This window comes from Myotis yumanensis, unplaced genomic scaffold, assembly GCF_028538775.1.
Source record: "Myotis yumanensis isolate MYYU_CA2020_CCGP unplaced genomic scaffold, mMyoYum1.0.hap1 SCAF_1, whole genome shotgun sequence".
In the NCBI taxonomy this organism is placed as follows: Eukaryota; Metazoa; Chordata; class Mammalia; order Chiroptera; family Vespertilionidae; genus Myotis; species Myotis yumanensis.
The window spans coordinates 114,124,441-114,152,377 of NW_027223752.1; the positions used below are offsets into that span (position 1 = coordinate 114,124,441).

The 27,937-nt window shown below is 51.6% G+C and overlaps 1 protein-coding gene and 1 pseudogene across 3 annotated transcripts; both read right to left on the reverse strand.

The window, feature by feature from the left end:
* Positions 1–408: 408 nt before the first annotated feature.
* Positions 409–10,713, reverse strand: CUNH15orf39 (chromosome unknown C15orf39 homolog). 3 transcript variants are annotated; one of them, XM_070407498.1, is made up of 3 exons: positions 10,577–10,713; positions 4,279–6,374; positions 409–1,728 (listed from the first exon to the last, which is right to left on the reverse strand). In XM_070407498.1, exons 2-3 carry the CDS (start codon positions 6,320–6,322, stop codon positions 1,373–1,375), a joined length of 2,400 nt encoding a protein of 799 aa, XP_070263599.1. In that variant the 5' UTR covers positions 6,323–6,374; positions 10,577–10,713; the 3' UTR covers positions 409–1,372. The 3 variants fall into 3 exon arrangements, with proteins under 3 accessions (XP_070263599.1, XP_070263588.1, XP_070263593.1); XM_070407487.1 differs by having other exon boundaries at positions 3,694–6,374; XM_070407492.1 differs by having other exon boundaries at positions 1,654–1,728; positions 3,642–6,374.
* Positions 10,358–27,937, reverse strand: LOC139012246 (destrin-like; annotated as a pseudogene).

Sequence of the window (27,937 nt, forward strand, 5' to 3'; positions counted from 1 at the left end):
CCACTCTAAAAAATCAATAGAAAAAATATCCTCTGCGAGGAAAAAAAAGCGTGGGAGGGGCTGTCCCTCAACAGGCTAAATCACCAGCATGGAGAGTGGAGAACAGTTCTGTTCTTAGACCTTGGTGGGAACATCTTTGGTCCTGAGGGATGTGTGCTGGGGTCTGGTGACCAGCATTTCTCACAGGACAGTGGACTATAGACCAGCAACCACCAGAACCCAGAAGGGTCTCAGGGGCCTTTCCTGAGCAGGGAAGTGGCTGCCCAGTGAGTTTGTGACAAGGGCCCACACGGCCAAAGCTAGCTGGGACAAGGTTACTGGAGAGCCTTCTGGGCTGGGAGCAGGGACAGCTGCAGCCCTTCAGTGAAGGGCTAAGCACCTGGTGATGACATACTAAACCTACAACCCCCGAACACACAGCCAGCCAGGTCCCAGATCCAAAACAACCCCAATGCTTTAATGTTTATGGCCTGCCTCCAGGGACCACAGCCTTATTACGAACCCTAACTAGGCCAAGGGTCCAGCTTGCCAGCCTCTGGGCTCAAGGCAGTAACCCACAGTAGGCCTGGCTGATGGGGCTCCAGGTCGTTGGTCCACATCTTCAGAGATCTTCCAGGACTGAGCTGTCACCCAGCCTGCCCTTTCTAGTCCCTGCAGCTGCTTGGCTTCTAGCAAACACACAATTTCCTTGGGATAATACGCTGGGAGAGGCTGGTAGCTCAGGGAAGCCACTGGTGTCAATTTAGGACAGGCCTGGGAACTCCCAGGGGTAAGAGCAGCAGGCCCAGAACAAAGATGCCAGCCCCAGGCTCCCTCAGGGAGTTACAGGCTGTGTTTTAGGGCCACACCCCAAACACTGGGGCTACCCCCAAGTGTTCCTGGGGGATGACTCTAGAAACTCTGGGCGTCATGTACACTGTTTCACTCCAAGATAACCAAGTTCTATGACACAGTAAGACTTTCTGGAGGAAGGTTCTGTTTGCCTCAGCCTCAAACTCCAGGCACTGGCTGGGATCTGGGCCCCTGTCCTGTGGAGGGAGCAGAGCAAACCATAACTGGTGTGTCAGGCATCCCCCACACCTGTGAGGTAGGCTGCACTGTCCTGTTTTACAGATGGGTAAATAAGGGCTTCTGAGAGGAAGTGACTTCCTCAGTTACACAGCAAGAAACAGAGGAGCCAGATCCGAGCCCAAGCTGGTGGAGCTCCCAAGCCCACATGTCCTTTCTAATAAAGGACCTCAAGCCAAAAGCTCAGACACTCTCAGCTCAGCTTAGGGAGGAGGGCAGGGTAAGAACTAGAGAAGCTCCAAGGGCATGTCCACTCCTGGTGATTACCAGACAGTAGCTATCCAAACAGCACCAGCCACCAGAGCTACAGGTGATGGCTCTGGCCACCCAACAGCTGTGGGCAGGGCGAGGGCCGGGCTGCTCCTGAGGCCTTGTGGCCCCAAGTGGGAAGGGCCAGGCCAGTAAGCCAGGCAGTTTCCAGCAGGCTTCGGCAGTGAGCCCTCACTGTGGGGCTGGTGCTGGCATAGGGGGCAGGTGAGGCGCACGACTCTCCCCCAGCAGTTGCCTCTGCTTTCTCCTGGCCAGGAGTCGGTAGCTTCCTTCCCGGCTTCCTGGCCTTGGGGATGGGTGATTTCTGAGCCAGGCATAGGCTCTCTGGCTCATCTCTGGCCATGATGGCTTCTGAGGAGGGCACAAATCCAGCCTCAGTATCAAAGTCACCTGGAAAATAAACACAGAGTCATGCTACAGACACCAACACCCTCATGTCCTATCTTCTGTCCTCCAAAGCCATCTAGACTAGTGATCCCACTGTGTTCCAGGCTAGAACAGCCCCAGCAGGGCCAAAGAAATCATGACCCTTCTCTCCTGCATGTGCCTGCTGGCCAGACCATTAAGCCAAGGGCGTGCTTCTCCCTAGGTAACGCCAGAGCTCTACCTGATGAGAGCACTACTCAGAAGAAGCTGTTTGGGTGCAAGGACAAGAGGAAAGGGGCCTGACAGGGCTGGGCTGCACAGAATGCCATCATTTTTCTGCCACCAGAGCAGGAGCCCAAGCTCAGGCAGGGACTGCCCTGAAAGCAATGCCCAGAGGGAAGGGGGTGAAGGGAGCAGAGGAGGGCATGGGAAGGGGCTCCTGACTAACAGCACACCTGCTTGAAGAGAGGCTGCTAGGGGAGCATTGTCTTAAGGACACCACAGAAGACTGGCACCCCAAAGATAGGGGGGAAGGACCCAAAGTTCAGGGAAGGAAGGCATGGGGACAGGGATACTAAAAGCTAGCTAACCACAGGAAACTGGGCCGCAGTAATTCTCTCACGAGGTTCCAGACTCTTGCACGCCAGTCAGAGCAGGAGGAGACTGTGAAGTGGCTGAGCCCAACCCTCCAGCAGACAGCCCAGGAAAAATAAACCTGTCTCTGGGCCCCAGATAGCCCAGCTGCACAGGGAGAAGGTGGTATTGGGGTAGCCTCACATGATGCTGACACCCTCCCACACTCTCTCTGAATAGAAAGCTCCCACTAACATTCTTTGTGCTCCATTAGGTCCAATGCCCCAGTTTCTTAAGTGCTGAGGGGCCAACAATGCTTATCACCCAGGCGCCAAGCTCCACATCTGCCCCTTATGGCCTCAGCCCCTTCTCCACCCGACCTGGAGCCTGTACCAGGTAGGAGCCCAGAGCAAGGCTGCCAGGCCAGGGAGGGGGCAAGAAACAGTTCTAAGGAGACACAGCTCACATAGCGGCTTGGCAGTGAGAAGGCAGGGGAGCAAGGACAGAGCAGGCCTCGATGCCAGAACTCCTGGGGTAGGAGAGGCAGCCACAGACATCACTGGGCACCATCACCAAAGTCGTGGCAGAAGTGAGTAGGTACACACCATGCGACATGCAGAAGTCCCCAAGGGTGAGGTCTAGCTACCTGAACTGATCAGATAACGCTCCAGAATGAAGAGAGCACGCTGGTGGGCAGTGTGCATAAGTTAGTTGGGAAAAGCAAACTGCAAAACAAGGTTCCAACTTATTGGGACACTTCCATGAATGCACACACCTGGAAAGACTGAAAACTGTACATTCAGAAGACCACAGTATTGGGGGGGAGGTGAGTCCCTGCTGGGTTTCAGGAATGAGGCACTGGATGAGTAAAAGTGCTGTCCCTGTGTGAAATGAGCTTAGGAGAAAGCTCATGAGTGTGGCTGGGGAGGAGTTAAGGGTCAGAGAGTCACCAAGTACAGAAGTCCAGCATGCAGCGGGTTATTTAGGGAAGGAGCTCAGAAGAGTGGAGGCTGCGCAGGACAGACATAGGGAAATGACTTCAGATAACAAACAGGGCCTGGGCAGAGCTCCAGAGAAGCCTGCAGCAAAGGCAGAGAAGGCACAGCAGAGGAGGGTGGATCCAGAGGGGCACAGTACCAGGATGGCCAAGAAAGCATTTCCATGCAGAGTAACTGGTGTGTCCAGAGGCTTATAGAGGAGCCTATGAAGGCTCTCATTGATGCTGGGGATGAAGAATGGAGGCGGGGGTCATAGAGCCCACCCTGGAAGACTAGCCACTCCCCTCTGGCCCAGGTTCTAGGGCCTCCCCAGCCTTTCCAGAGGCCCAGGAACCCCTAAACCCCTGGCTGTGAGCGCCCACACACCTGTCACTCGCGCACACAGCTCCGGTGGCAATTGGGGCTGCCCCATGCTCACCCAACCGGCGGCGTACACAGTTGTGCCACTGCAGACCCAGCAGGTCAGGGTATATTTCAGGCAGCTGGCGCAGTGCCAGCAACTTCAGCATGCGTGAGGTGCAGCCGCGCAGGGCTCGCTCCCGCAGCGCCCTCTCCTCCGACAGTGTGGTGGGCCGGAGCTCCACGCGGTGCTCCTGTAGCACGTGGTCCACAGAGGCGGGCGGCAGCCCCGGGAAGAGCCGCTCCTTCACCAGGTGGATGGGCACGAAGATGGCGCCGGCCCGCACCACGTGGGGGAAGGGGCACTGCTGCGTGCACACAAAGCGCTGCAACTGGGAGAGCAGCTTGCCCAACAGCCCCTGCACAGCCTGCCCATCCTGCCATGCTGCCCGGCCCCAAGGCCCAGCCATCTCAAGCCATTCACGCAGCTTCTCGGGTGGGGAGTGAGCCACTGAGCCTGAGATGGCATCACACAGAGACTCATGCAGTCCTGCAAAGTGTTGCTCTGGGGAATCCACTGTGACAGGGGAAGTAGCTGGAGTCGGGGCCCGAGCTGGAGCAGGTGATGGAGACAGAGTAGGTGCTGGGCCGACCACAGATATACCTGGAAGGCTGGACAGTGCCAGGTCAAAGCAGGCCACGGGCAAGGGCTGTTTGAGAATCTGTAGTCCAGTGGGCACAGATGTAGAGGTGGGTACAGGCTGGTCAGAGGCAGGGACCGAGGTGGGCACAGATGGGACCATGGTTGCAGACAAGGGTGCCGGCCGGAGGATCTTGAATTTTCGGAACATGAAGGCCACGGAACTGTGGAAGTTGGTTTTTGGGGTGGTCTCTGTGGTCGTTGATACCCCAGGGGGCTTGGAGACTGTGTTCCCCACACCTGACACACCCACAGCTACAGGGAGCTTGGAGTGCACCCTAGGACTAGGGACCTTGATAGGAAGAGGCTCTGTCATGGGCTTCTTCACACTCAAGTCCAGTGCTACTTCTTCCCTAAGTGGGCAATGCACCTCCAAAGGGGCCTCCTGGGTAGACAAGGTTCCCCTGGAATCTTTGTCATGGCTGTCCTTGGGGGCTGGGTCAGGCTCAGGTGTAGCCTCAGGTGTCTGCACATCCAGATAGTCACGGTAGGGGGCCAGGCTGAAGACATTGTCAATAATGGGCATGGGTGGAGAGCCAGGGGGCAGTGTGTCCTGGTTCTGTGGAAGAGATGGGTGCTCTTGGCCACAGGGGGGGAGTGCTGGTGGGGTGCGGGGATCTGGACTATCTCCGATAACAATGGGTGCCCCAGGGTGCTCATTGAGCTGTTCTTTCCTGCAGCTGGGCAGCCATATGGTCTCCTCAGCTTCCTGCACTGGCTTCTCTACAGGCCTCACAGGCTCTGGGCACGGCTGACTGGCAGGCAAAGGCTGGCATATTCGCTGGAAGGCACTGGGCTGTGGCATAGCCTGAACACTGTTCTGGGAAGGCAATGTCCCTCTGAGTCCCGTGGATGCTCCATAGAAAGAGTGGTCATCCCGTGCATAAGGAAAGCCCGGTGTCTGGGAGGCAAAGTCTAGTGGGCACCGTGGTGTGAGAGGTGGCTCCAGCTTGAGGCCTGGTGAGGGAACTGGGAGGGGGACAGAGGGGTAGGAATAAATGTCCGGCCCCACTGGAGGCATACAGGGTGTCTGGGCTGTCTGCTGCCTCAGGTAGGGGCTATTCAGCCTACCAGTTAGGTACCCAACTCCCTTGTGCGCTCCCAGAGGCTGCGGTGGGGGCACTGAGCTGTAGCTGCTCTGCTTCTCTGGATAGTGACAGGCTGGAGGGCAAGACAGAGCCTGTGGAGGGTGGGGCAGTGGGTAGGGGGAGGGCACTGTATCCTGATAGGCTGGGCCGAGGGGTTGAGCCAACTGGGTCCAAGGATTGGGGAGTCCCTCGGACAATCCCTGCTTGGGGTCTCCAGAGTAAGAACCTGCATACTTGGAGGCTAGGAAGCCTGTGCTGTGACTAGTCTGATACTTGTCCAGGAATGCCTGGCGAGGGGAAAAACTCCCTGAGGAGTCTTTGCCAGATCCCCCAACTGGCACCCCATGTAAGAAGGTACCATCCAGGGACTGGCCCTTGCCAGGAGCCAGAGTCAGAGAACAATGGGGGTTGGCTGGGGGTAATAGGGCCCCAGTCACCAGTGTCCAATCAACATCCAGTGACCTCTTTGCTGCTCCTTCCCCCAGGCAAGTTGAGAGTCCATAACACAGAGGGCTGCGATAGACAGGTTTGGGTGCCGCCAGTGGTGGGCCTGAGTAGGAATGAGTCTGGGGACTAAAGGGCAGGAGCTCAACAGGGCCAGAGTCCTGCACCTTCTCAGAGCTTCCTGCTGGTGGGCGATAGAGCAGGCAACTGGTCAACAGGTTGTCTTCCCGAAGTGGGGGTCCTGCTATGCTGGTAGGATACAAGGTTGGGTACGGGGTCCAGGAGGCCAACTGTCCAGACCCTGTTTGGGGAACACCCCCCATGGAGCAGGAGAAGTAGGCACCCTTGTAATTGCAGGGGTCCTGGTTAGCAGCAGAGGGGCCCAAGCTGTGCCTGGGTCCTGAGTCGACCTCTAGACGGGGCAACTTGCTGTACATCATAGGCCCCAGGGTGCCCCGTGGACGCTTCTCCGCCATCACTGTGAAAAGGCTTCAAGCCCTCCTGGGCCCCAGCTACTCAACTTCTGACCTGGGAGAAAGAGGGAGAGAGGCATGGATTATCAGAAGAACAGGCTACAGGCAAGTAAAAGAGGGCAGTTGCTCTCACTGGCTCACTGCCACACCTAAGAACTTGGCACTTAGTAGATGTGCAGTAAAGACTCTGCATTGAATGAATGCATGAGCCATCTAATGCAGAGGTTCGCAACTTTGAATTTTAAGCTGCAGAACCTTTTGTTAATGAATTCTTGTGCAGCAACTCCCACCTCCACTCCAGGAGGCCCTCTGTTTCACTTTCCTCCACATGATCTCCAAGACCCCTTCCTTAGGCTTTCAGACTTTACAGGGCAGTCTAAGGATCACTTTGTTGGCTAACCCCCTCCCTCATATACAGATAAGGAGACCCATTCAACCCCACCTAACTGGTGAGAGGCAGGCTTCTGACCTCTCATGACAAGCTTTTATGCCAAGATCCCACAGTGACCTCAAGATGCCCGCTGCAGCCAAGATATGGAATTGGGCACTGTCTACAAATTCAGATTTCCTGTGACACTCTTTAGATCTGTTTCAGGAGAGGGCTATATATGCAAGCAGCCCGCATACACCGAAGCAGCCAGGAACAAAAAACGAGGCAGACGAGTCCAGTTTGTCAGTTAATGAATTTAACAGGGAGCTTATGTACAGAAACACAGTCCTGTATGGCATCAAGAAAACAGATCCCCACACCTTCCACCCACCCCAGACCATGTGCTTATATCTCCTCAGCAGTGAGAATGTGTGGGTAATCAACAGGATCAGGTGCCGAGATAATATTGAGAGAGAGAACTACTAAAGATCCTGTGATCAGCCCAGAGCTGTGCATACATATTCCAGAGCTAACCCGGGGAAAGTGGAGGGGGTCAAGGGTCCAGGTTCACCCAGATGTCATGATGGCAGATTACCTTTAAGATGGAGTTCCACACAAGATCTGATCTGCCGATCTTATAAAAAAATAGCAAAGCCAGGCCTGGAACCCAGGTCCCTAGGCCCACAGCAACACATACTGCGCTTTGTTCTGGAGGGTGGTCCCCGAGGAGGTGACCAGGTGCATTACTACAAGCCACGCCCTCTCACACTAGCCCCACAAGGCTGTCCTGCAGATGGTGCTGTGGCTCCAGCAGGAAGGCCCCAAAATTGTAGGGGAGGAGAGCCAGTGTTCATCCCAGTCTTTAAGCTACATGATGGCAGCACAGCACCAGGACAAGAAGGTGGGGAGGTGGGAGGATATGAATGTCCAGGCAGGGAGCCTCCAGAGGCCACACAGTGCTAGTTGGCAACTACCAGCATTGTACTGATACTAAAACTGTGTGCCACTTTTGAATGTTGACCTGTGACCTGTGGAGGTCATGGCTCGATTCCAGTCAGGCACGTGTCTGGGTTGCCAATTAATGATTTTCTCTCATCGCTGATGTTTCTATCTCTCTCTCCCTTCCTCTCTGAAATAAAAATATATTTTAAAAGCAAACAAACAAACAAACATACAAACAAACAGTGTGCCAGAGAAAGACTAAGGCCCTGAAGTAAAGCCAAGTAAAGGCTGGGATCCAGACTCAGAGAGGTCAAGCATGGGTTTCTCGAAGGCAGTAGGTACCAGTAACCCATGAGAAGTCATGAGGTCAGTCTGCAAGGGCCACCTTGACCTGTCTTTACCCCCGCCCGCTCCGCGCGCCCCCCCCCCCCCCCCCGCACTTTGTTCTCCAAAACCCTCAGGTGGCTTAGAAAAAATGAATCAGCTCAATCTTGCTATGATTTAGGCCAGTGATGGTGAACCTTTTGAGCTCGGTGTGTCAGCATTTTGAAAAACCCTAACTTAACTCTGGCGCTGTGTCACATATAGAAATTTTTTGATATTTGCAACCATAGTAAAACAAAGATGTATATTTTTGATATTTATTTTATATATTTAAATGCCATTTAACAAAGAAAAATCAACCAAAAAATGAGTTCGCGTGTCACCTCTGACACGTGCGTCATAGGTTCGCCATCACTGATTTAGGCCATGCATCGGGCATCACAGGTTTTTATCACCAACAAGCAAATAACAGAACCCTCTCCTCCTTTCTGACTGGTAGCCAACGGCAGCCACAGGCTGAGTTAGACCAGCATATTTTGGGGGCAGGAAAAGTCAAAAGTACTATGGGGACAAGTGCCCACTCCCATCCCAGAGTAACTGCACCAAAGAAGCCAGATGGGACTCTCAGAAAGTTGGTTCATCTCTTGGCCAGAAACTGACACCTCAGCCAGCCTAGAGAAGGGATGCTCCAGAGAAGACAGGATGGGGCAGCAGGACCACAGTACCAATAGCAGTGCCCTATACTAGGGACCTGCATCCTAGGGCAGTGGTCGGCAAACTGCGGCTCGTGAGCCACACGCGGCTCTTTGGCCCCTTGAGTGTGGCTCTTCCACAAAATACCGACTTCTGCGCATGGGCCACGAAGTTTCAATTGCACTGTACGTGCGCGCCTGCACGTGGTATTTTGTGGAAGGGCCACACTCAAGGGGCCAAAGAGCCGCGTGTGGCTCTCGAGCCGCAGTTTGCCGACCACGGTCCTAGGGGAATGCAGCCTTGCAAGAAAGAGTTGTATGGTTGTGGGTACTGAGCCTTGCCTCTGCCCTCGGGAGCTCTGGAGTTAATTAAGTGCTGGCTCCGTCTCACCTTCCCCACATGCTCCTTGGGGCCTCCTCCATACCCACTCCCAGGAGTCCTTCTTTCCTGGGCTCTGCCCACTGTGTGCCCTTTGCCTGGAGACTTCCTGAGAGACCCCCTAGGGACCCATCCAAGAGATGTCCTCACCCCTGTTTAGGAAAGAGGGGTCTCCAGGGAGCCATCAGCGGGTTATGAAGGGTGTGGAGGTGACCTTACCTCCTGCCAGCAGGAGATGGAGAGCCCAGTATAGCGAAATCACTCTCCACTCAAGACAGTCGTCTCCTTCCCTGACGCACACATACTGAGGAAGGAAGCAATTGCTTGGAGGAAGGTGGGGACCCCAGGGAGCAGGGTCACATCACCCTTTGGGCCACCACACTGTTTGGTGGGTCAAGTTGAAGCTGGGCTGGGAGGACCAACCTCTGCAAAGGCTCAGGGAAGAGTCTAGAAGAGCCCACCAAGGCCATTTCGGCCCTACCCAGCGGGGGAGGCTAACAGCTCTGTTGCCCAATTCCCTCTTCCATCTCCAGGGGTTCCCTGGATGGACGTTGGAAAAGATCAGGAAAGAAAGAGTGATCCTGCCCAGGTGTGGCCAATGTCTGGACATTCTCACAGGACTGAATAGGGCCTCATCCCCTGTTCTCATACTTTCCCCACCTGAGGCTCTGGGACCCTGCTATCTCTAGAAGCGAACCTGGGCAGCCCAGGCTACAGTGGAGGAAGAAGGGTCACGGGATTGGCCTCCACCCGCTTTCTTCTACCTGCCCTGCCCAGAACTCTGGTGCCCGGGGCCCTCAGCCGACCTGGCTTTGCGGCTTCCGGAGGCACTGGGGCGCACGTGTACTCCAGCAGGCTGCCGTCACACATGCAAACCCGTGCCTGCAAGTACGTGCATGGCCCACATCTGCACACTCGCCTCTACAGAACTGCCTTCTCTCTTGCTCAGGTCCTAGCACACGTGTGCACGCAGGCAGGCCCGCGCATCCAGCCCCACAGACAGACACCCAAAGACCAGCGGGAGATCCGAAGCAGGGGCGGCCCGGCCACAGAATCCGGGCAGCCACCGCCTCGGGATGAACCCGCCAGCCTGGGCTGCGGCCAGTGGGTGAGTCAATCCTAGCGAGGAAACCACAGGGCCATCCTGTCCCAGCAGGGTGCGTCCTTGGCCCCGCGGCGCCTCAGCGCCCGACGCCCACCAGGCCCAAGCCCTCCTTCCCCCCCAGCTCCTCTCGGTCAGTTCACGAGCCAGGCCCCGCGGGAGGCCCGAGGGCTCGGCCCGCGCTCCTTCTCGCCAGCCCCGCGCCGTGGCCCCGCCAGAGCTCCAGGCGCTACCAAGTCCGGGGAGAGTCGGAGCAGCGGCGCGGCCAGCCCGTCCGCTGGGGGCCGGCGGCAGCCGGGAGCCATAGCACCTTTGCTCCGGCCCGCGCGCTCCGTTCCCCGGGCGGGCCGGTAGGGGCGCCCTGGGGCAGCGCCGCCCACCACTTCTCCACGCGCTTCCCGCAAATTCGGCCCAAGTTTCCGCGCCGGCCGAGCGGGTGAGCTCCTACCTGCAGGGCGTCAGGCGGCCCGCTGCTGCCGTCCCGGGCCGCGGCCACATCCTCCAGCGCCGCCGAGGCCGTGGGTTCTTGTCCGGCTGCGCCCAGCGCGGGAACTCGCCGTGAGCACCGAGCCGGAGCCAACTTCCCCGCGGCCGCTTGCGTCGCTGCCGGGCGCCGTCTGCGGTCCCAGGCGGGGCGGGCTGGAGGCGGAGCGGGGGCGGGACGGCTAGCGGAGTTAGGGCAGAGCTTCTAGGAGCCTGCGCTCCCCTGGGCCCAGGGTGTGGAGGACCTGCGTGGTACAGCCCTCCTAGGTCCCGGCCGCAAGCGCTGTGCAGAGTCTGTACCCACCGCACTACGTCAACCAGTGCCGGTCGCGCCGATCACACGCCTCCATTCAGCCACTCCATTAGATCATTCATTCATTGTCACTTTCTAGCTAAGTGGCCTTGTGCATGCCACTTGACCTTGTTGAGCTTCAGTTTCCTTATTTTAGTACAACTGAAATTATATCATGGTGGTGTTGTTGTAAGGCTTAGAAGAGTTTGTATTAAACTATCTGGCACACAGTAGGTCCTCTGGCTCCTTTGACCAGTACCAGTGACATTAAGGAGCTGGAGAAGGGCTCCTGAGTCTCAGTGCAGCCAGTGAGGACAAATCCCAGACAGATGTATCTCAGCTCCTGTTAGGGCACCACACCTGTTTGAGGAATGGGTGATTTCCCTATCCCTGTAGGGAGCCAGCAATGAGGGTACTGGGCAGGGGGGGGGGAGGGGGGGGTGTGTTTCTTAGTGGCCTGAATGGGTACCTCTGAACATTTTTGGCAAATCTCCCTCAATAAGACTGGCCTAAGCTGAGCATGTATAGCCTGGGAGGTAGGATGGGGTGAGCATTCCCAGCCAGGAATGGTATGTTGCTGAGAGAGGGGCTAGAGGGGTGGAAGGGCTGTTCCCATTTGCCCAACTCTCTGAGCCACCTGATTTGGGATGAGAAGCCCCATGGTGCTGCTACCTTCTCTGAAGAAATCTGGTTAGTTCCTGGGCTGCCCAAGAACTGGGCACAGGCTTGTGAAGTGGAGGAGGTTGGGTACCAGTGGACATGCCAAAGGTCAAAGCAAGTTCGTGGGGTAAAACCATCCAGGCCACCTGCTCAGATCCCAAAGGTCACAACTGCCTGAGTCAGAAGGCAGTGCAGGCCTGCGGCCCCCAGGTTCCAAGAGTCCAGAAACTGCTGGAGCAGCTGGAGCTAAGGTGGAGGCACTGGACACCACAGGTAGGAATAGGAAGAGGAAGTGGAGGTCATCTGGAAGGAAGGGAAAGTGTATCACTTAGTTGAGAGCTAGAGGGTCCTTAGAAATAGTCTGGAGGGATCTGGGGAGCAGAGACTCAGAGATAGTTGGGGCTTTACTAAGGTCACGCAACAGACTAAGGATCTTTCTGCTGTCACACCTTAGCATCAGGAAAGCAAATCTGTGTGCTGACAACCAGGGGTCATGGCCAAGCCTCAGGTCACAGGCTGTTTGTTCTTCCCTACTCTTGCTCCTCACCAATTCTGCCTCCTCCACCTCCTCCAGCATACCACTCCTTGCCCCACTTTGCCTTGCTATTTGGGGCATGGGGAGAGGGTAGTGTTCTCAACTCTTAGGTCTAGGACTCTCAGGTTTTGTGCTCAGTGGCCTGTGTTCTCTCCAATCTCTCTGAACCTGAGTGAGACCCATAAAGGCCAAGATAAGCCTGATAAGACTCACCCCACTGAGTCTTGTCTTAATTCAGGAATACTCACAAAGACAGCTCACTTAATCAGGGCCTTGTCCATTCCATTCCTTTCCAGCATTGCTTAAACATGTTGGAATATAAAAGAAAGGATACAGGGTAGGGGACTTGGCAGCCACTGTGAAGGGAGAGGGAGAGAGATAGAAACATCAATGATGAGAGAGAATCATTGATCAGCTGCCTCCTGTATGCCCCACACTGGGGATCGGGCCCACAACCCCGTCATGTGCCTTGACCAGGAATTGAACCATGACCTCCTGATTCATAGGTCAATGCTCAACCACTGAGCCATGCTAGCCGGGCAGCAGCCACTTTATAACTGTAAGCCTCAACTTTCTAATCTGCAAAATGGGAACCATGATATCTGCCTCCTAGAGCAAGGTGAGCGTCAAACTAAATCAGTGTGGGAAATTGCTCATAAACTGTAAAAAGCTCTGTAGAGTGTCAGCTGGCTGTCAGATCCTGAAGACCGTGACCTTGCCCTTTTCTTCTCTCCACCAAGGGTCATGTATAGAACCTATGGAGAGAGGTGGCTATGAAGCCTTTGTTGGATGAAGGGAAGTAATCAATACAATGTGGCTGTCCTGGGAGCCCCTACATGTTTATTAGGCTGTGATCTTGGAGAGGAGAAATGGTATTGGGGTTGGAAGGAACAGTCTGTCCTTATGTGGGCTTCCTGGGCAGAGTTAACAAAGAAAAGTACCATAGAAGAGTCTGGAAAGGAGGTTTCACACTCACCCTCCTACACACACATGCACACACACACACAGCACACCAACCAGGCATGCGTAGTCTCCACAGGCACACACTCCTCGACCACCCCAGCCCAGGCACAGATTACTGTTGGCTCCCTGGGAAGGCAAGGTAACAGGTCAGTTCCCCAAACCTCAGCTTGTTAATGTGGCCACATCTGCTATTTATAAAACCCTTTCCTTCCTTGGAGGAGCTCCTTCTCACCCCAGAGGAAGAAGATATGTCACTGGCAAGCACCCTCTGGGCAGAGAAACAGAGAGGTGTGGCACCTTTCCCCAAGACACACAGCAATGCTCTCCCCAGGCCTTTCAGGCCTGGCTGCAGACATTGCCTCCTCCATGAAGGCCTCCTGGACTGCTATTACAGCACTCTCTGCCCTCTACTTCTGAATCCTTCCTCTACTCCACCCAACAGAGGACTACTTCAGTGTTGGTGGGTGGGCCAGGCAAAGAGCTCCTACTTGAAACATGGTCCTGTGCCAGTCACTTGATAAACATTGGGTTCAATTAATTCTTACAGCAACCATATGAGGCAGAAGTTTGAAAACATGCAGACTGAAGTGTGACCTACTGATCTGTGTAACCTTAGGCAAGCCCCTTGACCTCACCTCTCAGTTTGCTGCTCAAACGGGCATGATTAGAACATGTCCCAGGACTTGCATGGATCCAAGGAGTTCATAACTTTCTTAATAGTAAGCCCTCTTGAGGAGCAGGAGTGAAGCAGCTAGCCTCATAACCAAGAAATAGAGGAGCTTGGATTTTCCCCAAACCTTTCTAAGAAAAGTTTCAGGCACACCTGGTGGTTAGGAACCCTCTGCTATCCAAGCTTGCAGAACCTGAGTGTTGAGCTGTAGCAGTAGTCAGTAGCCTGGCCTCAGAGCACCTGGGTTGAACAGGATCTGGGGGTGGGACAGAGTCATGGGATCTGATCAGAGTAAGGTGAGCTACTTCCAAAATTGTGCTGGCAAAACAGATCTTCCTTCTGGGGACACAGTAACCTGTTGCCTTGCCATGGTAAGCAAGGAGTGGGTAGCCCCCCAAACTCTGAAGGAGTCCCAACCCACCTCCAGAAGAAATCAGTCTCTTAAAGGGGGACCCCAAAGACAGAGAAAGGGGGATAGGCCTCTCTGAAGGCCTCACAGTATGTGCTGTGACTACCAGTCTACTGACCAAAAAAGGCCCACACAATTAACAACCAGTGAGGGTTGACTGTCCTTTCCATCTTTCCCCCCACCAAATATTGAGGACCCCCAGGCTTTGTGCTGGCAATGAGAGGGACCCAGGTGTTGTTTCCCAGTGCAGTGAGAGAGGCAGATGAAAAACAGCCCAGGCACTGCACTCTGATGTGTGCTTGTGTGGGAATGGGGCTGCTGGAGAAGCCTGAGGAATAGGGGCTGGGCCTTATGTCAGGAGAGTGTCTCTCACTCTGGCTGTGCCAGAGCCCAGCCACTGGGGTATCTAGCTTGGGACTGAAAGTGAAACTGAAACCAAAAATGTCCATGTGGCCCGTCACTACCAGAGTCGATAAGTAGAGACAAAGATGAATCTTTGTGCTTGGCGATCCAAGAGGTGGTAGGTATAGTACCCTGAAACACTGCTCCAACATCTTGTCTCAAGCCAGCCATTTTATAGGGTTAGAGGGTGGGAGAGAATCTAAAACTATGTGAGTTCCCAGGGTCTGTTTTCTATCATTGTGCTCTTAATGATTAGCCCCCAGACTTTTGTCTCCTTTCAGGTGTGTCCTGTCCTTGATCAGCTCTCAAAATGTATTTTCTGCCCTGACCTGTTTGGCGCAGTGGATAGAGCGTCGGCCTGCGGACTGAAGGGTCCTGGGTTCGATTCCGATCAAGGGCATGTACCTTGGCTGCGGGCGCATCCCCGGTGCGGGGTGTGCAGGAGGCAGCTGATTGATGTTCCTCTCTCATCGATGCTCCTAACTCTCTATCCTTCTCCCTTTCTCTCTGTAAAAAATCAATAAAATAAATTTTTAAAAAAAATGTATCTTCTTTCTGAGTGATGGAGCCACCTGGACTTCAAGGTCAATTTATCTTTACAACTCTGTTTTTCTTCTTACAGCATGTCCTCCACAGTTTCCCAGGATCTGTAAGAAAATCTCTTATCTATAGTTAGTATAGTGAATAGCTATTAATCAACCGTAATTCTGTTCTTATAGCGTGCCCTTCCCCTATCAGAGCAGTGGGAAACATTCCCTCCCTACCTCCAGAGAGGTCTTTCCAATGCCCATATCTGACTCTGTTGGCTCCCCAGTGCCGCACTCTGGCTTCTGCTAGCCTCCCTGTTGCAATCCCCAGAGCCAGCCAAACTTCCTTCCTGGGTCACAGCTCCATGCTTTGGAATATGCTCTCCTTCAGCCTTGGCTGCTTGTCCTACTCTTTGCTAATCTCTGTTGGCCTTCAAGACTCGGTTAGATCCCTTCCTCCAGAAAGCCTTCCAGAGCTCCAGGCTGTGTTTAGTCATCTCTTCTGAGGCCTCAAGGCATTCTGAACTCATCTCCTTGCTAAAATTGCCTAATTACAAGCCTGCTCCCTGCTAGACTGTGGAGGGACCTCCTCCAGCGCAGGGCCTGGTACAAGGCTGAGTCAGGCCATGGTTATGGAGTGCAGGGTACATGTGAAGGAGCACTCTGTACTTCTGAAAGGAAAGAAAGGCAGAAAACCCTCCCTAGACCCAGTGATGAGGACCTGAAAGGAGCCTCTGTTTCCTAAAGCTCCCCTGTAGCCCCTGCACTCACCCTTCTCAGCCTCTCAGGACCTACAGCACCCAAACTCAAACTAACAGCCTGCTGCCAGTCCCCATTTCAACATGGAAAAACTGAGGCCTAGACAGGAACAGCCATTGTTGTAATGTACCCCGCGAATTACAGAAGGACGCCTCAAGAAGTCGAATTAAAGAGTCACATTTTGCAATCTGGGACTATGAGGGGGCATCTTGCTTTTCCAAATCTCATAGTGATAAGATGGCCGCAAGACCAGGTTTATATAGGCTAGGTCAGATCACAAAGGTATTGATTACATCCCAAGGTTTGGAATGAGGAACCTGATTTGCAAAAAAACAGTTTACAGAATCAGCATGTTATCTAAATTACAGTTTTGGGTCTTTGGATCACTGAATTGACAGAAACACATTATCTAGAGCCCTCGGGTCTGGAATGAGGAACCTGGTCTGACTTAAGCATGTTATCTAAATTACAGTTTTTGGGTCTCCGGAACACTGAGTCAACAGGGATACGTTAACTGGAGCCCTCTGACCTTGGGATAATTGTGCTGTCCTTCCCAGGTAAAGGAAAATGTGCTTTCTAAGACCAGTATGACCACAACCCATGGGATATTCACATTACAATAAATAGGGTATTTAATCAAATGGGATAATTTATATAATTCAGAATATCAAAATAACTTTTCTATTATTTTAGCAAACAAATAAGTACAGAAACCAAACAGTAGGGTTAAAGTTAACTATAGTTTCTACCTGAGATGATTGCAACCATACTTCACCATGTGCCCAGGGTCGGGGCCAGGCTGACCTATAATCCAGGTCTCCTCAAGGCCTGTCCAGCCTGTATACCGGCTTCCTTTTTTTTTTTTTTTTTTAATCCTCAGCTGAGGATATTTTTTCCATTGATTTTTAGAGAAAGTGGAAGGGAGAGGGAGAGACAGAGAAATATCGCTGTGAGAGAGACACATCGATTGGATTGGTTGCCTCCCGCATGTGCCACTCCACGCCCCCACCCCCGCCAGCCCCAACCAGGTGAGGAGCCTGAAACCGAGGTATGTGCCCTTGACCAGAATTGAACCTGGGACCCTTCAGTCTGCAGGCCGATACTCTATCCATCGAGCCAAACTGACTAGGGTCCAGCTTCCTTTAAAAATTTTTTTTTTACAGAGAAAAAGATCAATTTGTTGTTTTACTTATTTATACAATCATTGGTTGCTTCTTGTGTGTGCCCTGACTGGGGATCAAACCCACAACCTTTTTTTTTTTTTTTTTTTAAATATATTTTATTGATTTTTTACAGAGAGGAAGGGAGAGAGATAGAGAGTTAGAAACATCGATGAGAGAGAAACATCGACCAGCTGCCTCCTGCACATCTCCCACTGGAGATGTGCCCGCAACCCAGGTACATGCCCTTGACCGGAATCGAACCTGGGACCTTTCAGTCCGCAGGCCGACGCTCTATCCACTGAGCCAAACCGGTTTCGGCAAACCCACAACCTTTTTTTTTTTTTTTAAACCCACAACCTTGACGTATCAGTACAACACTATAACCCAGTGGTTGGCAAACTCATTAGTCAACAGAGCCAAATATCAACAGTACAACGATGGAAATTTCTTTTGAGAGCCAAATTTTTTAAACTTAAACTATATAGGTAGGTACATTGTTATTAACTTAATTAGGGTACTCCTAAACTGGCCTTTGCTAAAAACGTCCTCAATCTGATTGAGGTACGTTCGCTGAGGTCGACCCCTTCCAACTCTCCCATTCACACTCGTCTTGTATACTTGTTTCAGATAGACGCGTGTGGATGGGTGAGTTGGAAGGGGTCAACCTCAGTGAACGAACCTCAAAACAATGTACCTCCCCCGCGCTGCGTATCCCTGGGCTCGCCTGCGCCGTGTGTCCGTCTCCCATCGCCTACCAACTGACACATCGATTGGATTGGTTGCCTCCCACATGTGCCCTCTCAGCCGCTCAGGACCTACAGCACCCAAACTCAAACTAACACCCCACTTCTTCTGCGAAAACTGACTTCTGCCATGGGTCATGAAGTTTCAATCGCACTGTATGTGCGCACCCGCACGTGGTATTTTGTGGAAAAGCCACACTCAAGGGGCCAAAGAGCCGCATGTGGCTCGCGAGCCTCGGTTTGCTGACCACTGCTCTAACAGATTGAGCTACCTGGCCAGGGCCAGCTTTCTTCTTGTTCTGAAACTGCCTCTCCCTCCCCACCCCAACCCCCAGACCTAGGATGGAAAAACACCTGGCTGAGCTCTACCTGCATGCCTCATACTGCCTGCAAACCCATCCTTGGGGGTCCCCAGCAGGCTGCTCGCCCCTACTCCGGGCCTGAACTTCTGCCAGCCTCCCTAATCACCTCCTTTCCTTTTCCCATCCAGGGCCTCTCTCTGGGGATCTCCTCCGCCAGCCTCTGTGCCCTGGGCCAGCAGCACAGCTGTTCTCAGGATGGTGGTTTAGGCCTGGGCAGCCTGTACCCACAACCCTGACTCCTGCTCAGTGCCCACCTTGCTTCAGTTGGCTTTTGGTCTCTATTAGGAATTACCTTCCCCTAGATCCCCAGTTTAAAGGTCTTGGGGGAGGGGGGCTGCTAATCCAGCTCTTCCTGTCCAAGCCTCTTCCCCCAATACTAGAGCACCCTCTCCTCCTATCATGGGTAGATGAGGTGGACTGTCCATAGGAGCTTCCTAAGGCCTGTTGGGCAGTGGTGTCTGGGCCAGGTGGTTGGTGCTGGCCCCTGTTAGCAGCCCACTTGGGTCTCCACACTTAGGGCTGATTACCAGGCAATAGTATTAGAGGGCTCAGCTCCGGCTTGGGGCTGACACAGCAGCTGCTGATGAGGGGGGAGGCATGCAGCCAGGCCAGCTGAGGCCAGGGCCATGGTAGCAAGGCGTCATGCTCCCAGGAGGAATGGGGGGGGGGGGGGCTGCCTCAGCTCTGCGGCTTTAGATATTCCTTGTCATTATCTCAGCTTAGACTTACAGCCCTGCCCTAGGAAAGGGGTCTCCAGGATCCTCCACACAAACACCCACACTCAGAGCCCTCAGGTTTCTGGGAGGCTGAGTGGAAGCAGAGAGGGACACTTTTTCCTCTTTAGGGGTTGGGGCTGTGGCTCTGATGCCTTACTGACCACCACCCTATGGCCTGAGATGCAGACCATGAGGAGTCAGATTCCCAGTGGGCAGGGCTTAGGCTTTGGGTCTAAATCCTGCTCTGCCCCTTAATGGCTGTGTGGCCTGGACGTGCTCGCTGGCCGTCTGAGCCTGGGCTGCTTCACCTGTGGAATGGGATGCGATCCCTGTCCTATAAAGGAGTGCACAATATACAGAAGGCTTGGTAAATAGAAAAGCAAATTACAAGAAAAATAAAAATGTAGAAATTACAAAATGAGAGAGAGAGAGAGAGGAAGAAAGGGAGGAAGGAAGGAAAGGAAAGTGCTTGGTGCAGCACCTGGCACAGGTCTCCTCTCCATACCTGTCATTCACTTCCTCCATGTCCTGCTGTTTACTCAACCCCAAGCTTCTCACATTGCAAGGGTCCTGACTGCATACTTTATTACAGTGCTGACACCCCACACATGAGCCACCCAGCATTGCCAGGTGACCCAGGAACCTGCCATCTTCATATCCAAGAAAGCCTTGTGCCCCCACCCTGCACCTTGTTCCCCATCCCTGCTGACTTGAAGTTTTTAAAAAAAATTTAACACTCATAGTCTTTACCATGTACCAGGCACTGTTTTCAATACTTTATGAATATTAATGTGTTTAATTTATTCAATCCATTTACTGCATTAAGTCACTTAATCTAGTTATTTTATTAATCCATTTAATGGGTTAAATAAGGTAATGCTAAGGCGGACCCAGGGAGCTGTGGTGGGACGGCCCAGGCACACCTCTCTCCCGTGCTGGCATGGCTTCAGCTGTGCCTGTGTTGGAGGCCAGTCCTGCCTCCTGCCACAAAGCTAGCCTGGGCTGGTGTCGCCTGGCCGGTCAGAGTTTGGCTAATTAAAACTTCAACTCAGGAGTCCCTCTTGGGCCGGGGATTGCTTCAGTCAGTTCTCTTGGGGAGAGCCCCTAATTGGACCTTTGGGCCGTAGTAATGATGCAAGCTCACCAAGCAGAGGATAACAGAGGCAAGGAGGGAGGGAAAAGGGGGAAGGAAACAGGTCGGCAAAAAAAATAATAACTCCCCTCCCATTGTGAGGGTAGTGACTTGGGAGTCCCTAGATTGTCACTTAATTGCTGTGTAACTTTGGATTAGTTCCTTGGCTTCTCTGAGCCTCCATTTCCTCATTGAAAAGTGGAGATAATAAAAACTCCAGCCCTGGAGGGTTGCTGTGAAAAGGTATGCATGAGCCTGGATAGTGTGCTTAGTGGTTGAGTGTCGACCCAGGAACCAAGAGGTCATGGTTTGATTCCTGGTCAAGGGCACATGCCCAGGTTGCAGGCTCGATCCCCAGTAAGGGGCATGCAGGAGGCAGCTGATCAGTGATTCTCTCTCATCACTGATCTTTCTATCTCTCTCTCCCTCTCCTTTTCTCTCTCTCTAAAAATCAATAATGCCGAAAACCGGTTTGGCTCAGTGGATAGAGCATCGGCCTGCGGACTGAAAGGTCCCAGGTTTGATTCCAAGGTCAAGGGCATGTACCTGGGTTGCGGACACATCCCCAGTGGGAGATGTGCAGGAGGCGGCTGATCGATGTTTCTCTCTCATCGATGTTTCTAACTCTCTATCTCTTTCCCTTCCTCTCTGTAAAAAAATCAATAAAATATATTTTAAAAAAATAAAAATCAATAAAAAAAAATATATTTTTAAGTATGCACAAAAAGTACCTAGCACAATGCTTGGCTCAGAAGTAGGGATTCATGCCTGGCTAGTGTGGCTCAGTGGTTGAGCATTGACCCAGGAACCAAGAGGTCATAATTTGATTCCTGGTCAGGGCACTTGCCTGTGTTGTGGGCTGGATCCCCAGTAGGGAACATGCAGGAGGCAGCTGATCAATTATTCTCTCTCATCATTGATGTTTATATCTCTCCCTCTCTGAAATAAATAAAAACATATTTAAAAAAGAAGTAGGGATTCATTAAACTGGAGCAATTATTATCATGTTTTTAAGCCAGTGTTACTACCAAAGGTTTTTCATGCCATAAGCTCATGTAGTTCTGAGAGTGTCTTAGGAGGGAGGAGAGTGGGGACAAGCATTCAGTTGAGGGAAGTGTTTAGCCTCCCAGGTTTCTTTCCTGATGACCTGGGTCTGGGTCCTGGGCCCCATGAGCCTTGTGAAGGAGCAGAAATAGGGGCTGTGGGTGCTATAGGAAGTCGTCAGGCAGAGGTCACAGAGCAGTCCGGGATGCAGATAGAACCAGAGTCTGCAGGGTAGAGGAGACCTAGCTAGTCAGAAAGGGGCAGGGGGAAAAAATACAAAAAAGAGAAAGGAGCAGATGCTTGGTGGGGGAAAGAGCCTAAGTAAAGTCCTGGAGACAGAGAGAGTGCAGAGTACATTCAGAAGCCACAGGCAACCAATAGGGCTAGAGTTGGAGTGGGCCAATGTAAATGACGGCCACCCTCTACATTGCTGAGGTCTGGGGTCTGGACTTAGGTGGCTGAAGTCCCTCCTTAGCTACAGAGTGGGCTGTGAAGAGGGGAATAGGATAAGGGAAGAGGGTGCTACCTATTTCTGGTTGCAGCAAAGTGGAACTCACTAACTCTCCTGCCCTCTGTCTGGGGGTTAGTCTCATCTCCCTCTATCATCACAGAGCACAAGCCTATCTCCAGCTCCTTTGGGAGGTCACACAGGCCTGTTCCCAGAGGCACAGGGTCTAGGACAAGGTCCTGACTATGGCTGGAATGGGGTGAGCCCCAGGCCCCTCCAAGATCACCCAGCTTAGTGATATCACCTCTGTTATCACAGGCTGCCTCCAGTGGCACCCAACCCATGTTTGTCTGGGCTGCAGCAGGCCTGGAGGCCCCAGGACAGGTCAGTGGGCCTCCTTCCTCCTTGATACTCTTTCAGAGCAGAGCACTCTGCCTCCCTAGCACTCAATGAGCACTTCCAACAAGTGTGGCCTCAGAACACAAGTCCTTTAGGGCCAGGACAAAGATCAAGGTGTGGAGGAGACCAGGATGCCTTTTTTTTTTTTTAAGTTAAGAATGCTTCCTTATTTACATAAAACCAATACAGCTACTTCTAAGTTCGACAATCTCTATATTGTTCATAGTATTATGCCTCTGAGGTTAAAGACAATCATTTCCAAGTGTCATCAGGTAGTAGTTTTCTGTGGATGTCATCATTTGTCATATATGCTCCCCATTTCACATATAGTTGGCAAACAGCTCTAGGAAATTAAGAATTTCTCCCAAGCCCCAGAATAAACATACACCTAACGTTCTTCAACACCTGATTGTACCAGAAGTAACAAAGTTCTGAATGAGGAACAATTCAATATATCACAGATGTCCCAGCTTATTAATATACTTTTTATCATTTTCATTAACAAAGTGTATTACAATGGAGCCCTAATTTGCATTAATAATTGGTTGTTACAAGATATTGCACATTTTCCTGAGGACACATATGAATTCTCAAGATGCAAGGTCACTCTCTGAACAGCCTCCCATCTAGTTAGTGGAGAGCTCACCACAGGTTCAAGGAGTTGCTTCCTGTACTCCCAACTACATGCTTGAAATAGTGCTTTGCAAGATCAGAGCTGATTATAAACGTACACAATTCTGAGACAGTCTTTTTTTTTTTTTTTTTTTTTTATATTTTATTGATTTTCTTACAGAGAGGAAGGGAGAGGGATAGAGAGTTAGAAACATCGATGAGAGAGAAACATCGATCAGCTGCCTCTTGCACATCTCCTACTGGGGATGTGCCCGCAACCCAGGTACATGCCCTTGACCGGAATCGAACCTGGGACCTTTCAGTCCGCAGGCCGACGCTCTATCCACTGAGCCAAACCGGTTTCGGCTGAGACAGTCTTTATTACACTTCTGGTAGAATTAAAAGACTGCCTGACTTAATCTTACTGTAGTTAGTTTATTAATGTTATTACATGTTTTGAGAATTATTTTTCATTGTTTAGTTTAGCTCAAGAGAATAAAGAATTTTATAACCAGATTATGACCAATTCTCTAAGCTAAAGAAACAGAGTAATTGCTGAGGTTAACAAAGATACAATAATTCTCTTCATAAGACCTTGTTTTGTGAACTGCATTATTAAAAATCATGAGCTTTGCCCTGGCTAGTCTGGCTCAGTGGATAGAGCATTGGTCTGCAGACTAAATGGTCCTGGGTTTGATTCCAGTCAAGGACACATCGAGTTATGGGCTCAATCCCCGGGGGGGGGGGGGGGGGGGTGTGTGTGTGTGTAGGAGGCAGCAAAACAATGATTCTCTGTCGTCATTGATGTTTCTATCATTGATGTTTCTATCTCTCTCTCCCTCTCTGAAATCAATTAAAAATATATTTTAAAAAATCATGAGCTTAGCAAAAACCTTTATAAACCAACTTATCAAAACAGGCATTTGGTCAATAAGAATTTAATTTCACACCAATAAAACTTTAGATTTTCTATTTATTTAGGGCTATTTGCACATGTGTATAAAATATTTAGTTTACTCTAATAGATGACAAGATAGCTCCCCTTCAGTGAGACTCTAAACATATTTGCTTTACTTATATAGCAAGAGGATAACATTAAACATGGAAGCTTTTGATTTGTGGTACTGAACAATGATCTGTTACGTGGAGTTGAGGTGCAGCATGGAGGTCCTTGTGGGTCCTTGCCAGACAAAGTTTGAAGAATAAACTCTCAGACTAAAAGATTTTAAATAAAAATGTGGAAGCATATACAAACTCCTTCCTGGGCAGGGGTCCCAAAGGGAACCCCCAGGGGAGGGGTCCCTAAATGGGAAAAGTCTTTGAGCGCGCTCTCTCTCTCTGATGGGAAAAATCAATCTGAGTCTCTTTGTCTCCAGGTTTATAAAGGCTGTAGATCTTTGTCTGAACATGATCCTTTCTAATTGGACCCTTCCTGCTGGAGGCCGGTCCATCCTTGTTGCTTGACACAGTTGCTACAGGGAAGAAACATCTGCACAGCATATGTTTCAAGGGACCTGGCATACTGTTCTTAATATGTTTGCTCCCCTTCTTAGCGCTATGAGGGCCACCTCCCCGAGAAAGGTTGTTTCCCCAGGTGGGGATTTTTCCCTGGAGTTAGGAATTAACAGGACTAAGGAAGGGAATAAATCAGTAAACCCCCCTAGTGTTACAGAAATACCATGTACTACTTATGAAGAACTTGGACTAAGACTGTTGGCAATAAATTTGGGACTTGCTGGGCCCACATCCCCAGGGGTCTGCCCACCAGGGAAAGCACCAAAGCCTATACCCCTGGAGACCCACCGACACAAGGCAGTCCCAGGGAAGGCAAGCAGCAGAGGCTGGGAGGACATAACCTTTACTGGGTAGGATAATCTCCCTCAGTCACTTCCTTGTAGCTTATCAGTAGAGCAGTGACCTTGGAATAGCCCTTATAATGGAACACAGAGATTAACCTAGACAAGATTAAAATCAACAGAACTAGATAGAGACAAGATTTTTCGCAAAGGTCAGATAAGAAACTATGGAAATAAAACAAGGAACTGTAGAAGGTTACCCAAAACATACCATGATGTGATTATAGAGGCATGCTTATAGGATCAAATGGTATAAATACAGATGTAACAGGACAATGAAGAGAGAACCTGGCTATGCTGATCAACTGAACGCTGTCTCCGTGTCATTCCTTCTTTGTCGACTCCGTCCACACCTTTGGGAACCCCTGGACCCACTGGGGCTGGACCCCAACACCTTCCTTAATTTAGGGCCCCTGTGCTTTCCTCATTGGTCACTCTGCTACAGAGTATCAGTTTCAAAGTCCAAAGCCCACGTGGTATCCCCTTCTTTCTCTCCCCTTATCTTGTGACATTCCTCTATCGTATGTGAACGTATGTTTCCCCCTTCCCAGTATTTTGTGACTTTTCTCTATCCTCTGTGAAAGTAAGGTAAGCATTGGAGCCCATCACATATGTGCATTCATCTCCCATGAACTCCCTTTTCCCTAAAACTGCCTGTCCTGTCTCTAAAATTCCTTTCAGATCTACTCAGGGCATCCTTATAAAGCTACAGTCAAGGATCCACCTAACTTTTCTGCAATACAAGCCTGATTGAGGTGTTCTGGCCCATTTGCATGATGTGCATGTTTTATGCTTGGAATTTCTTTTCTTTCCTTTTTTAAAAAAGATTTTTAGAGAGAGGAGGAGAGGGAGAAAGAGAAACATTAATGTGAGATCCAAACATCCATTGGCTGCCTCCCACACACCTCCTACCAGGGATCAAGCCCCAGAATCCAACTGGCAACCTTTCAGTGCACGTGACACACCCAACCAACTGGGTCATACTGGCCAGGGCTGAAATTTCTTTTTGATTACATCCTTGGACCTCAAATATGTAAAGAATTCTTGTGAGCTTATTTGAGTCAAACTGTCAACAATTGCTGGGAAGCAGAATCTCAATGTATTGAGATAATGCTATGAGAATGGCAGTTTTTCACCTTGTTTTATACATTACAATCAAAGGAGGAGATGTAAGTGGGTTACATGAAATCCATTGGTGATAGATTAAGGAGTTGGGAGAAAGCAAATCAGGGAAACCTCTGGGATTGGATAAAAAGTAAAATGATAGACACATACTTCTTTTACACAGGTGGGTTCAAGATAGTTAACAGTCAACAATTAACATCCTATATAAGAAAGAGGTAATATGCAAATTGACCGTCACTCTGCCACAAAGATGGTGGTGCCCACAGTGGAGGCGAGGTTTTCATAACACAAGATGGCTGCACCTGCAGCAGAGGCCAAGTTCCCGTAACAAGCCTTAACGAGCAATCAGCAGGGTCCTGAGGTTGCGCCCCCCCCCCCCTTGGGGCTTGACAGGGCATCTCAAGCCATGCCCCCCACCCTGGCGCCAGGTTGGGGGACCTCAGGCTGCAGCCCCCACCCAGCAGGGCTTGACAGGGGACCTCAGGCCACACCCCACACCCTGGCATCAGGCCGGGGACCTCAGGCCATGCCCCCCACCTGGAAGGGCTTCACAGGGGACCTCAGGCCATGCCCCGATGCCATGCTGGGGGACCTCAGGCCACACCCCTGGCCGAGGATCAGGCCGGGGGACCTCAGGCCATGCCCCCCACCCAGCGGGTGCACCCCCTGCCCCGGCACCAGGCCAGGGGACCTGAGGCCTTGCCCCCCGCCCAGTGGGGCTTGATGGGAAACCTCAAGGTGTGCCTCCCACCCTGGTGCTGGGCCGGGGGACCTCAGACTGCTTCCCCCACCCTGGCGCCAGGCCGAGGGACCTCAGGCCGCGCCCCCTGCCTGGTGGGGCTTGACGGGGGACCTCAGGCCATGCCCCCCACATGGCGGGGCTTGACGGGGACCTCAAGGTGCACCCCCCTGCCCCAGTGCTGGGCTGGGGGACCTCAGGCTTCTCCTCTTGCCCCGGGCTGGGGAACCTCAGGCTGTGCCCCCCACCCAGCAGGGCTTGGCGGGGGACCTGAGGCTGCACCCCCCTCCCAGTGGGGCTTGATGGGGGACCTGAGGCTGCCCCCCTCTCCCGGTGCTGGGCCAGGGGACCTGAGGCTATGCCCCCCACCTGGTGGGGCTTGATAGGGGACCTCAGGCCACGCCCCCCACATGGCAAGGCTTGACAGGGCATCTCAGGCCACATCCCCCACCGAGTGGGGCTTGACGGGGGACCTCAAGGCACCCCCCCACCCCCACCCCGGCACCGGGCCAAGGAACCTGAGGCTGTGTCCCCCGCCCAGTGGGCCTTGACAAAGGTGGGACCTGCCAGGTCTGGATCTAGCCCAATGGGGGGGGTGCTGGCCAGGTCTGGGTCTCACGCGATTTTGAGGCCCACGTGGGCGGGCAGGGACTTGACTCTGGGTCCCATGGTGCAGCCCAGACTCTGACAGGAGGGAGATTTTCATATACATTTTACTAATTTTTTTCATCTCTGACACTTCTATTATAGAGAAAGGACAAATAGCAATATTAAAATATTTCCTCTAATTAATCCCCTTTTAATGTGCATGAATTTCGTGCATCGGGCCACTAGTTATAACAATAACAATGAAGGAATTTGTGGTCTCCTGTCCTGGCACCCTGGCACATTGGTTGTGCCCTGAGGGGTCCAGAAAAATGGAAGTTACAAGTTACCCCGACATTCCAATGATATGTTATCATAGATGCAAAAGACAACAGACAGGCTTAATGAAGGTAAAGATTGACTTTTTTTTTTTTTTAAGATTGACTTTTAAAAAATATATATTTTATTGATTTTTTACAGAGAGGAAGGGAGAGGGATAGAGAAGTTAGAAACATTGATGAGAGAGAAACATCTATCAGCTGCCTCCTGCACACTGGGGATGTGCCCGCAACCAAGGCACATGCCCTTGCCCGGAATCGAACCCGGGACCCTTGAGTCCACAGGCCGATGCTCTATCCACTGAGCCAAACCAGTCAGGGCAAGATTGACTTTTGTCAGGGCAGAATCTAGCCTAGGATATGACTACCTGCCATAAACTGCTTTCAGTTAAAAAAGTTTTAATTTCAGACCATCCTTTGTGGTTACTTTGGGTCTTTTTGAGTTTGTAAGACTGCCATGCAGGCCTTCCCTGAGCTTGTCAGGTTAGCCTGTGACCCCTTTTTCGTCCACACACAGTTCATTTTACTTTTCAGAGGTGCTAGCTCTGGTGCCCACAAAGAAAACATCAACTTCTCTTTTCTGGATTCCTTAGTTTCAAAGCTTGCATCATACAAAGATAGTGACAGTCTTTCTTAGGAAGCATTCCCACAAAAGCTTACAAGGATTGCTTATGGTTATACCAACATCTCCAGCCAAAATCTCTTTGCTTTCTTCTACAATGGTGCACTGAGACAAAAAACGACAGTCTTTTCTTTTCTTGATTTCTTCTTGTGTGGAACACTTCCTAACTTAAATGTCATAAAAAATGAGACATATTTCATTAGCAACTTACACTCCTGAGGCCAT

Excerpts from the sequence above, each read along its gene's own strand:
- CUNH15orf39 (XM_070407487.1), bottom strand. The coding sequence starts at position 6,322 with ATGGCGGAGAAGCGTCCACGGGGCACCCTGGGGCCTATGATGTACAGC. Across the intron at positions 1,729-3,693 it reads CTGTGTACGCCGCCGGTTGG|GTGACTTTGATACTGAGGCT; the intron begins GTGAGCATGGGG and ends TTTATTTTCCAG.